Source organism: Salvia miltiorrhiza, chromosome 1 (assembly GCF_028751815.1).
Source record: "Salvia miltiorrhiza cultivar Shanhuang (shh) chromosome 1, IMPLAD_Smil_shh, whole genome shotgun sequence".
Classification (NCBI taxonomy): Eukaryota; Viridiplantae; Streptophyta; class Magnoliopsida; order Lamiales; family Lamiaceae; genus Salvia; species Salvia miltiorrhiza.
Window position 1 is genome coordinate 27,218,545 of NC_080387.1, and position 13,195 is coordinate 27,231,739.

At 39.3% G+C, this 13,195-nt stretch overlaps 1 protein-coding gene across 1 annotated transcript; it reads right to left on the reverse strand.

The window, feature by feature from the left end:
- Positions 1-12,056: 12,056 nt before the first annotated feature.
- On the reverse strand, positions 12,057-12,946 carry LOC131005403 (uncharacterized). The gene is made up of 3 exons (XM_057932380.1): positions 12,699-12,946; positions 12,472-12,612; positions 12,057-12,390 (listed from the first exon to the last, which is right to left on the reverse strand). Exons 1-3 carry the CDS (start codon positions 12,944-12,946, stop codon positions 12,057-12,059), a joined length of 723 nt encoding a protein of 240 aa, XP_057788363.1.
- Positions 12,947-13,195: the final 249 nt, after the last annotated feature.

Genomic DNA, 13,195 nt, shown 5'->3' on the forward strand with positions numbered 1-13,195 from the left:
CTTTCGATTTTGTTTGATCGTTTTGACTTGATATTTGTGCTTAAGGGTATGCTAGAATCGATATATATTAAATTCGTATTTTTCCAAGCACGAAAATTGTATAAGTTTTTAGAGTATGATTATTTAAATTCGTGAAGTTTGGGACGTTGCATAATGAATATTATTGCGTATATGTGTTCTACGATATCACATGAGCATGCTAATTGATTTATAATTTATGGATGATAATTGTTGAACGAAATTAAAACTGGAATTCTGTAAAAATTTTACAGCAGTTTCAAGCTTATGTTTCGATGAGTTTTCATTGCTTGATGGCTCTGAAATTTTAGTATGTTTATCTATGATATGTGTATTTCGTCGCTGCAAAATTTCATGTCTTTTGGATGATGTTTGGTATTTTAAAGATATTTTGAAAAAATCCTTGACAGAATCTGTCAACTGTTGGTAGACTTCACAAAAACGTTTATATCTATTAATCCATGAAGGATTTTGCATCACCGTTTTTTTTAAACGAAACTAGACTTCAATACTTTTCTAAAAACATAAGATTTCGATTTTTATGACCTCTGAAACAGAGCAGTTTATTATTTCAAAAATGCCCTATTCTGCTGTCATATTTGTCCAACAGTAAAAGTGTATGAGTTTCATTGTTTATTTGGCAGATCATATGAACGTTTTCTCTTGTGAAATTTTAACCAAATCTTCAAGGATACCTTTAGTTTTGGATGATTAAATTTGATGGAATTTTATTATGGTTTGCCTTGGTTTCTAATGGCCTAAACAAAATTGGCAGAAACTGTCAATCTTTGACAGCCTGCACTAAAAGAGCAATATCTCCAAAAACCTTTAACCTTTTTGGTTAACTACCATTTTTAGAGTGACCTACACTTCATGAAGTTTTTGAGATCAATTGGTATGAGAGTTTATGATGATTGAGTTGGTTGTTATGAATTTTTAAAGATGACACAAAAACAGCAAAACTTTCTAGAAAACAACTTGATTATATTTGTTTTGATGGATGATACGATATGACTAAATGGTGTGAGTTGTGAGAGTTATGATTAACGCACATAAATGTTGGTATCTGACACTCGAACAATTGGTGTCGAGTATAAATGATAGTTTACTGATAAAGAGTTTTGATGATTTTGAATTGTTTGGTTTGCGTTGAAAAGATGTCAAGATGTTAAGTTTTGAGTCGAGAGACGAGTTCACGTAGTGAGATTCACGCGTTGAAATCTCGTGGCTGACATTATATATGAATAGGTCATGCCGAAATTTTTAGTGAAATTAGAATTTGAGCATAGTCAATTCTTGTTGACCCGTGACTCAAATACATGCCTAATGGAAAGTTTAACTTTCTAATCGGTTAATTAGACGAGATGAGAGCGAATAGATCTGCTAAGAAAGTGGACTTTTCGATGTGTTAAATATTTCTTTTAATTGAAGCGCTGCTAATTATAACATAAGGATGTTATAATTAATGAGTAATGACGAGAGATAATAATTGTTATATTGATTAACAATCAAGAGAGATGAACATTAGAGATACTAATGTTTCATAAAAGAGATTAGATTATTAATCGAGGTTTCTTTTATAACTTCTCACCAATTCTTCATAACGATGAAGGTCCTTTTGGGAAGTAACGACTTGAGGGAGAGAGTGACGTTACTCATTGATACAGAGACACAACGAGGTGGGCATTACTTTTACTACGTATATAGAGATCCCCTGCTTGTCGTAGGCCTCTTATACGAATGAATGCATGAGATGATTTAACTGTTAATTTCAGTTTTATATATCTATCAAACGAGTTTAATGCTACCTTTGAGCAAGTTATTTCATGACAAAATCTTTGAGTTAAAGTTATTTCAAGTATTGTCTTGCCATAAAATGTTTAAATTTTAGTATGATATCTATCTGCTTTGGCTTTGCCAATGATGCAATCGAATTCGGGTCCTGAGCAGTTGATAGCTATCCTGCCAGGGCTAGTGTACACCAGTGACCGTGAGTCATCTAGCGGGTTGGCCGGTCAAGTGACCGTGAGAGGTGGCCACCTCTCCGGCACACAGTTTCAGATATGATAGATTACAAAAGAACTTAGTCTGATCAGACGAACTTTAAGAATCACAAATGAACTTAGTAAGCTTGGGCCTTTTTAGCGAAAAACTCCCTTGCTGTACTGTTTATGATGGCATGACAATTTACAGTTTTGAAGCATGTATTTTTATACCTAGGCATACGTGCCCACTGAGTGCTTTTGTACTCAGCCCTGCATATGTTTTCTAAATGTGCAGGTTGAGCTGATGTGATGATGGTGCTGCAATGAGCGGAGTCTCCAGGGTTGTTAATAAATAGTTAACCTGTCTAGAATATGTCTTCATACATATGTCTAGCTACTTTCCGCTGCAAGATGTTGTTGATGTTATAGTATGTTATGTCATACTTTGAGTCTTAAGTGAATGGTTTCATACGATGTATAACTTGATTAATGATATTAATTAAGTTTTATGCTGTCTTTCATAGACTGTTTTCAATTGAGTATTAATGAATAAAAATGACGAGTTTTATTAAGATGAGTAAGTTTTACGGCTATAAATGACGCCCCTTTTCTTCCCCTTCTTCTTTAACCCCATCCCTAGTCGTGGATCACTCGGCCTAACTATCCATAGTTAGGGCGGGCTGTGACATTAATTTTCAATATGCTCATCCCTTATCTTTTCAGTTTTGCAGTTCTGGAGTCGAGGTGGCCATGAAAGTCGAGAATGACTAGAGATAAAGATTTGTATAGAAAATTTAAGTTGAACTTGTTAAGTTTTAGTTTATCGTTTTATTTTTTTATTTTTTTTATGTTACTACTTTAGTTTTGGTAAATTGATTTTTTTTATAAATTAGTTTAAATTTTGATAGCCAAGGAAATTTTATTTTTTTAACTATTAGTTCTTCAAGATTTTAGTTTGAAAAGTTTATGAAAATTGGGGCGTTACATATGCATTCTTTTAAAAAAATATATTTCATTTTCTAAACAAATAAACTAACTTTCATTATTAATAATTAGTAATTTTACTTTTAACTTTAGAATGGACTTAAATTCAACATTAAAAATTAAATAAGAAAAAAAGGATAAAAATAACATAAATGTAACAAATCAATGTACAATGTCAAATAATTAATATGGATAGTTCGATATACTATAAATAATGTATTACTCCATATTTTTTCTTCTATATTATATATATATATATATATATATATAATATCTATATTTAAAATTAAATTTAAAAAAAACTCAAAAATTGGAAGCCCCCGGCCCGAATCCGCCACTGGTTGTCTTGTAAAAATTATACTACCATCTGATATTCAAATGACAATGCAAAGAGGGAAGGACTAAGGTAGTGAAGATCTGAAGATTCTTGTCATCTATATACTATAGAAGATGAGTTATTTTTCTTCTTCTTCCACTGATTTTCAAACTCTTTTCTTATTCTTTTTTATTTTAGTTTACATTGCCAAATTTGATTCATGCAAAAAATATTCAATATACATCTTAAATTTATGTTCGTAACAAAATCTTTAATATAAATAAAAATCATTAAAAATGAATAAGTTATGAAATTTTAAAATATTTTATTTTCTCTCCCTTCATTATTATTTTTGCTCTCCTTCCTATATGTTGAATATACAACTTTTTCCTTTTTGTTTTCTTTGTTTATATTAATTTTGTTTCATTTTCTATATTTTTGTTAGATATCAATTTTTTGTATTTTTTATTTAAATATATTTTAATTACGATAATATTTAATGCAACTAAGAAAAGTAAGATTAAATTTGAAAAGATAAAATTCGTATTAATTTTAATATAAATATATAGAAGAATATTTAGTTATATATCTAAACAACCTTTTTTTTAATTTCGTTTTAAGTTATTTTTTGTAGTTATGTTTATCAATAAATTATTTATTATTTATATAAATATATTTGCTATTATCTTTTTTCAGTTAAATTTAATTTTTGATTGACATTTATATATACTTATTAAAAATGAATATCTTTATAATTTAACTATTACTCCATCCGTCCACCAATTAAAGGCCTAGGGGAAAAAACACGAGTTTTAAGAAAAAGTGTATTTTTATTAGTTGAGTGGAGAAAGGGTCCCACTTTTTAAGAAAAAGTGTATTTTTATTAGTTGAATGGAGAAAGGGTCCCACTTTTTTGTAAAGAATCTTTGACTTTTTTGATTAAATAATGAATAAAAACTTACCAAAAATAGATAGGCCTTGTTTTTGTGGACGTCCCAAAAAGGCAAGTATGCCTTGAATTGGTGGACGGATGGAGTATATATTATACGATACTCATTAAATTTAATACTTCAATATATTAATTATAGGGTTAATTCTCTCTAAATCCTTAAACTATAGTCATTTTCCGTTTTTTCCCTCAATCTTTGAACTTCCCATAAAAAATCACCAACTATTGATTTTTCCTAATTTTCCCATGACGGAATTTCCGGCCAAATTCGATCACACGTGGAATCGGAATTAAGTGACGTGGACACGCCGAATTGTTAATAAAATGACGTAGTATCTATTATACATAAACGATGTCGTTTTGTGCTTGTTATTCTTCAATTTTTCGCCGTTCTGCCACGTCCACCACCTTCTTCTCAAAGTCCGATCGTCGCTGCTCATCTCCTCCAAAAAACCGGCAGACTACCGCCTTCAACCCTGTCTGTTACAGATGGCCCCGACGACCGCTCTCCTCAAAGGCTCCGCGCTCCCAAGATCCGACTTGAGAACCCTTCTATCCGATCCACGTTTTCAAAGTTGCAGCTAGGGTTTTGCCCCCTCTTCGCGCCGCCTAGGGTTTGCGCCGTAAATAGCAGCGCCACCCTGACCTGCCTCCTCCGGTGAGCCTCTGTCTCCCAGTCACGTCGCCTAACGCCCCGAGCCTCTTCAAATTTGGTATCTGAGTGGAGGAGAGAGGGAAGAGGGGGGGGGGCGAAGTGGGTTTTCAAACGTGGGTTTTCAATCGGCGCCGGGAATCGAGTGGAGGAGAGAGGGAGGGGGAGGGGGATGAAGTGGCGGCGGTGGGGGATGGGGGAAGGGGGAGAGTTGACGGAGGTCCCAGAAAATGTCGGCCCTCAAGCCGGCACCGCCTGAGCTCGCTCGCCGCCTCTGAAATTCAGGAAGAGTCGATGCCGCTTTTTGGCTTGTGCCGTCTCCTGAAAACCGCCGTCCCCAGAATCTGGGCTGTTGTGGCGGTGAGAGAGAGAGGGGGAGAGCCAATGGGGGGGGAGAGGGGGAAGGGGGATGGGGGAAGAGAGAAAGAGAGTGACGTGGGAGGGGGAGAGTGACGTGTGAGAGGGAGGGTGGGTGTGATTTGCCACGTATAGGGTGATTTGGCATGAATAACGCCACATAGGAAAATTCCGACTACGGATTTGACCGGAAAACCCGTCATAGGAAAATTAGGAAAAATTGAAAGTTGGGGATTTTTTGTGGGAAGTTCAAAGATTGAGGGAAAAAACGAAAAATGACTATAGTTTAAGGATTTAGAGAGAATTAACCCTTAATTATATTGATAATATATATCTACATATTGTTGGGGATGGATCCAACAATCACTTGAATAGGACGTCAGGTACGTCCGGGTCGGCGGGCACTAGCAACCTGAAACCACAAACACGTTAGAGCCCTTCTAGGAGCACCGGTGGGGGTGTCGATGGAAGGGCCTCCGACGCTCAAGTCAGTCAAACAATTCATATTAATTGATAAGAAAAATGAATATAAAGCGTAAAGATGATTGAATTAGTAGAGCAAAGGTGAGATAGTGAATCTCATCGGTCGGACTGGTCTGTCTGACTAGTCAGAGCAAGCCCCAATCCAGAATGTGAGAGCGTGGAGGCGTAGAGATCGAGCAAGTCTAGAGAGTTGAGAGCGTGAGTAAGTGGAGTAGCTGCGAATACGAATGAATGGTTGTTGACCTAGTTGATACTTGTTTATATTGTGGTAGTCTGACGGCTAGGGTTTAGCTGACATGCCTATTAAAACCCTAGTTGTTCCGATATTCCTGGGATTGACGTCCCTCTTCTCTTCTTGCCTTCTTCCTCAAGTCGTTGCCCTCTCTAGGGTTTGAGTCGCTGGGCCTGACAACCTAGTGTTGGGATGAATTAATTAAGATTAATTTAGTTCTGTGATTGGGCCTAATGTTTGGGGCCGCGAATATATATTTAAATAGGCTATACGAAATTTGCCCACTACAGTTTGTCCCCTACTCTATAATTAGAATAATATATTCTAATTATAGAGGATAAGATCGATATGATTGTAGGGAGCGAATCCCATATTTACGGAAGTGACGTCAGTAACGTCTGTATCTGCGGGCGCTCTGCTCTGCCATTCGAGCTGCTCTGCTCTGACATTTCGAGCGCTCTGCTCTGGCAGCCGAACTACTCTGCTCTGCCATCCGAGCTGCTCTGCTCTGCCCTTACGAGTGCTCTGCTCTGCCAACTTCCTGCTCTGCTCTGCCCTCCGACTACTCTGCTCTGTCATCCGAGCTGCTCTGCCCTGCCCTTCCGAGCGCTCTGCTCTGGCAACTTCTTGTTCTGCTCTGCCCTCCGACTACTCTGCTCTGGCCTCCGGGGTGCTCTGCTCTAGCCTCTGAGTTGTTCTGCTCTGCCCTTCTGAGTGCTCTACTCTGGCAGCCGAGTGCTCTGCTCTGGCTTCCTATATAGCACTTAGGGATTATTCACCATTTTTTTTGGAATCTGTGGGTGCGTTGAAATTGGGGAATTTCATTTTGATCCTTTGCGTCTTATGGAGACGAAATCAGTTAAGCAAAATCAAATATGGGTTTTTTCTAGATCTTGAAGAGGCAATCTTTTCGCCGGAGAATGAAATGTCGGCGACGGTGGTGGACCACCCTTGGTGTCGCACCCTTTTTGCGAGGGAGGAGAGTTACAAACCAAGATGTCTGTCGAGAGTTGCAAGATGGTGGTGGCGGATCTTGATTTAGGCGATGACGATTCACGGTGAATCGAGGGCCGATTGTAGGGATTACCAGAGGAGTGATACGGCGGCGGTGATTTCAAGAAGGGTTAGGTTTTGGTTCTTTGAGATGTGTCCGAATCAAGGTCAATGAGATAGGGGGCGGCGAAGGCAGTCAACCTCCTGGCGTTGCCTTGCCGGGAAAATGGAGTCTGCCGCTGCGGTGGTTTCCACCGACTTGCTGGGTCAGATTTTAAGAGTGAATGAAGAAATGTGTTTGTTTTGTTGGGTTAGTATGGCTGTCGCCTGAGCGTGTGTTTGCCTGGCAGGTTTGGGAGCTGCCCAACCTAATTTGAAGGCCCCTGTTATTGTGTGGAGGATGCTTGGCTGGTTTGGCTGGGAGGTGTTGCTGCCCGGATGGTGTTTGGCACTTGCCCGAGGCATGGCAACAAGGGTGGATGACTATCAACCTTCTGCACGAGAGAGATGTAGGCTATCCATTGTTTGGTTAGGTGGTGCCCCACTAGGAGTGTAGAGCTGCATTTTCTTTCTTTTTGAGTAGATCGAGTACTGTAAGTATTGTAACATATTGGACTGATGAAAGTATGACAGCCCATCTTTTGCATGAAAAGGGAGTTGAACTTGTAGTCAACTTTGTTCATGAATATATATTTTACCCTATGAATAACAATCATCTACAATTTGTACGAAGAGAAGAAAAAGAGATTGCCACAACCGTAATATATTAAGTAACATTTCTCTTCCCAAACCAAGTCTCATTTTTTACACAATTCATTTGGAGTTCTTGGATTTTTGGAGTGGAGCTTGGAGTGTTTAGCGTAGAGAGGATTTTTGGAAGCTTTGAGAAGGTTGGTTTATTCTCTCCATATTCTACCACGTTCTTTATGAATATTCCAAGCATGCTTATTTATTTGCTTCATTCTTTGATCGATTTGTCGTTTGTGTAACTCTCCTTTGATTCGTTGGCCCTCTAGTAGATAGTAAAATAGTTGTTTCTTGGAGTATGTTTATTTTGTCCAAGTATGAGTATGTGTGTGATTGTCATGTTTGACATGCTGGGTTGGTGCTATATGATAGCTCTCATTTTTGTTTGCCAAATCATTACGTACATCATGTTAGTTATGTAGGGTATGTTTGGTTAGTCATGTATGATATCTCCATTTCCATTTTTCGTCTATTGTTGTGTGTGTCTATTGTAAACTTGGTTGGCGTCTTTGCTCTAGGTAGCTTGGTTGACATGTCTCGTAGTCGAGGAGTTTCTATGGAGTCGTCGAGTAGAGTTGTCGATTTAGATAGTGGTGATGTGCCTGTTGGGGTGCCTCGTAGTCGTGGGGCTCCGAGCATGGCTGACTACTCTGGGGTACCTGACTACATGGCTAGTAACGGGGTGGATAGCGATGATATGATTGACGGGGGTCGCCCTAGTCATATCATACTTAAAAGGAATGAATCATCATTAGTGATGTTGGCTAACTTGCGACTACCATAGGATTCCTCCTGGTCAGTTGATGCCGACTGCGTGGCGCATTTTGATGGCTTTGCAGGTGTTTGGGGAAAATAACAACATTGATATTACAGTGGCTGAGGTGTTAGAAACTTACCATCTGACATCTAATTCAGGTGATATCGATCGGTACATGTAGAAGGTTAGGGGTAACAAGTCACCCTTGATCTTGGGTGCGGACACCTTGCATACAAGGTGGAAAAAGAAGTATTTCTTTATACCTTATGAAGCTTTGGGTTTGGTTGATGGGTCTGAGATACCTTGTGCTTGGAGTTCTGCTAGTGAGTGTTGAAGTTAACTATATTTGTATGTTTGTCTACCACCATTGATTTAATGAGTATTTCTTTCATTGTTTTGTAGATCTGAAAAGCTTTCCTTATCCTATTGTCTGGTTGGGTGTCAAGGAGAGACTTAAGCAAATCTTGAGCTATCCCGAGGAGGCTCGTGATTGGCCGGTTATCTTATCTGACGATAATTTGAGGCAAAGTTCGTTGTGGAAAGGCACTTCCTTTACTTCAGAAGGTACGGTCTCCTTGTCGACTCGCCCTCCACCCCGTATGGTCTTTTTGTCTAAGTCTTTGGAAACTTTGTACGGACGACAAGGCTCTCAGATCATACCTGAACTGACGGTAGAGGAGCAGGCTTTTACAGCACGTGTCATGTCGAAGTCTTATCACTTTGAGATGAAGGGCCCTGATACTGCGTTGGCGAAGATGCGTGCGGGAAGGAAGAAGAAGAAGATGACCGAGGCCTCTAGTGATCTCGAGGTCAGCGAGACAGTCATTCCGATCCCTACTTCGCTCATTATTCCGGTCTCTTCTTCGCCGGTTTGAAAGGGCAAGGAAAGAAGGCGCGATGTCGATGATGATGACTGGGCTGGTGACTCTATTCGTCTTATCTTCCTGTTTGATGCTTCTGCATACGCGGATGTTCGTCCGTTCCGCAAGGAGTTGGGCAAGTTACTTTGGCCAGAGGATCGCAATGCCTTGGTTGGATTGAAGTCTGGCGCCCCTGATGCCACTGTCGACCATATCTTTCTGGTGAGTAGGAGTTATACTGGTTTCAATCATCTTTTCTTTTGATTCAAGTGTAGGTGACTAGTTGCTGATTCATGTTATCTCTATTGCTCATGTAGGGTTTGCAGGGCGTGCTTCATTTGTCGGAGAGGATCCGAGAGTTGGAGAAGAGTGTGAAGAAACTCCGAACTGAGCGGGTTGATTTGGATGACATATTGAAGAGTCGTGATGAGGAGATTGCACGTTTGAAGTTAGAACTGCAGGCTCAGCTTGATGTTGGGCGCCTAGCGGGTGATCGGGCGAAGACTTTGGAGGAGCAGCTTGAGGCTGTTAACTCTACAGTTTCGTTTCTAACGGAGAAGCTTGACTTTGTCGGTACTGAGGGGGAGGTCCAGGCTAGGGCCCAAATGGCTCAAGATTACTTGGACGGTCGGGCTGGGACTTGGAACACAGCGTCGATGCTTGAAGCTTATGCCATGCTGGTGGAGAGGAGAGCTGAGGAGGCTGCCGAGGTTGCAAATCTTGCTGCTTCGCTTGGAGGTTTGGGTACTGGTGGCCCTTCTGCTGATTGACGATTGTGTTTCATTATCTGCAAACTTGACTTGGTTTTGTAATAGACTTATAATATTCTAACTTTTAAAGCTTTCGGGCATGCGTGCCTACGAGTCTGCTCTATGTGGACGATTTTCCCTAGTTTTCTTTCCTCCAGTATGAGTTTGTGCTTGGTTTGGTAGCCAAGCTTATACTTAGTCTACTCTACTATGTAGCTCAAAATTTTCCGGCTTGGCCGGCCCCTTGGGGTTTTACCCTTAGTATTTAATCGAGTTGTGATCCATTCAATTGTGTAACGCTCATTCTTAATATTTTCTAAGTCTTGGCAGCACTTGTGACAGCCCTCGTTCCCGGGAGAATAGGAAACGTGCTACTTAATGGGATTTCTAGACTTTGCTCGAATAAAATAGGTGATATGTCCTTAGATTTGGGTAACACATTCATAATAAAGAATGTCGCAATTGAAGGATAATATATACGACAATTGAGATAGAAATTCTCCCAACCAGGATCAAAAGTTCGGAGGTCTGAGATAATAAGATAACATTTAATACTGAGCAAATATTATATGCGAGGAATAATCGCTAGGAAAGAGATGACAATACGAGTTCATATTAAATAGGCTATGAATATTAAAATAGCTAATCCCAAATATTATTCATCTTAGAGAATATTATGCCAGCAGAATTTATTCTTGGCATTTATCTAAAAATACAGCAACACCCTCCCTCAGCCTTGCACGTCACCATCTGCCGCTCAACCTGCAAAAGGTTTTGAAAACAATTGCAGGGCTGAGTACTAATATACTCAGTGGCTTTAGCCATTTGAAAACATTTGAAAAATCCATTTAAAAGAATAATCCATGCTATGAACAGTATAACATAGAGATATTTGAAAGCATTCCATGCATACTTAAAATAAATTGTGGATCCATTTTCAGTCTTCTCTTTATTGGTGCTTCGCCTATATGTGAACATGTGGGAGCAGCCCACAGAGGTCCACTACCATGCATGTTTCAGAAATGGGAGCAGCCCAAGTCTGACAGTCTGAGGCAAATGGGAGCAGCCCACAATACCCCCTTGTGTGTACACAATCCTAACTAGGGCGATCCAATCGCTACGCCGGCTAGGACCCGATCGTTAGAGAACATAGGAGCACTTTAAACAATAGAGAGATAAAAACATTTTAACATGGACATTCATTTGCATTTGCATAAAACAAGTAGAGCTTAATAACTCAAAACATACTTTGGAAAATAAAAACCCACCTTGATAACAAACCTGTAGAAAAATCTTGCACAATTCTCTTCTTGTAAAATCAGTGCTAAAACCTTCTATCAAGTGGACCTACAAGATAATCTAATCTTAATAGGCCTCAAAATATCGTCTCTGCTAACATTTTCATAAAATTCTTAAATCCTAGTTCGGTAATTAATCGACTTCTCATTAAACTTAACTAAAATATTTCTAATTTCAAAATTTCTCGTGAAATTCTATCAAGGAAAAGTCAGGGTATTACAACCCTTCCCATTTAAAAAAATTTCATCCTCGAAATTTACATACTGGCTGACATACTTAGTCTCCACGTATTTTTTTCTTTCATAGCGATTTTATAAAGCAAGAATATATCTACTTGCTTCTTAAAATTTGATCTCTCTATTAAACATACTCATCAATCTCTTTCTCATATCCTAAATCCAAAATTGGGGCTGATTTGCCAGGCTTGCTTATCATTTCTACATATCATCTTGAAAGCTTCCACCACCATAGGCTTTAAACTTAACATTTCACATGCATGTAGAGATAAAAGTATGAAACTCTTGATGTTAAAACATATACGCCAATTATGACGATTGTACCTTCTAAATCTTTAGGTGCTTGAGCTGCTTGTTGTTGGTTAAGAGCATAAGCCCTAGCACGTGCAGGCTGTCTCTGATTTGGCCGCTCGTTACCAATTAGTACTTGATTCGGCCTTTAAGGGGCAAGGTTCTGAGGTTGTGACATTCCCATATTTCCATTATTGTTCGGGCAGTCTCTGGCGAAATTCCCTGGTTGCTTACACCTAAAGCAGTCATTGGAGCCTATCTTACATTCACCATAGTGATTTTTCTGACATGTTGGACATGAAGTCTTTCCTTCAGCTTGTCCTTGTTGTTGCTGAGTTCCTCTCCATGGTTGCTTCATTTTTCCTGGGTTCCCTTCATTTCCGCCTTCCCATTTACGTTTAATTTTTCCATAGTTTTGGGTCGGTGCTTGTGTTGACACATTTTCTTTTTCCTTTGGTAGTATTGCTTCGATGTTTAGGGCCCTGCTCAAAGATTGAGCATATGTTAATGCTCACTGACTTGCTAGTGGAACGACTATCTCAAGCCGTAGACCTTGTCGAAACTTTTCTGCACATTTCTCGTCTGTATCAACTAGATGCGGAGCATATCGCGAGAGCTGGTTAAACATTCGATCGTACTCAGTGACCGTCATATTTCCTTGTCGTAAATTCCAAAACTCATCTTGTTTCTTCTTTCTATAGCATCTAGGGATATATTTTTCATATAGTTTTTCTTTAAAATCATTCCACGTGTACGCCTCCCATTGCTCGGGGGTCAAAGTTCGTTGCACCGATTCGCACCAAAATTCGGCCTCATCAAAGAGTTGGAAAATTGCGCATGTGAGTTTCTCCCTATCCCCACAGCCAACATGGTTGAGTATCCTTTCAGTAGCTCCCATCTCTCGGCATCCAGAGGATCACCAAAGCCATCAAAAGTTGGTAGATTATGCTTGCGAAACCTCTCTTCCACACTATGTTCTGGTATAACTCGTGGTACATGTTCTTCAGGATTAGGTCCTCTTCCTCTTTCTCCAGCCATTCTGCATGTAATCAACAATGTTGGGCTTCTTCTTCATTCTTCTTAAAAATCTGTGATACTAATGACCTAAAAATCTTTCTATTTTGAAACCAATATTGGTTGTCCATGAGTATCCCTTTTATGTATCATGCTCCGATATTCTAACTTTCGTATTTCGACTTTCTATGCCTTACTCTTCCATGTTCTATGTTTATGCCATTCTATACTTTCTATGTTCTGTCATTCTATGTTCAGTGCTTTCATTGTTCA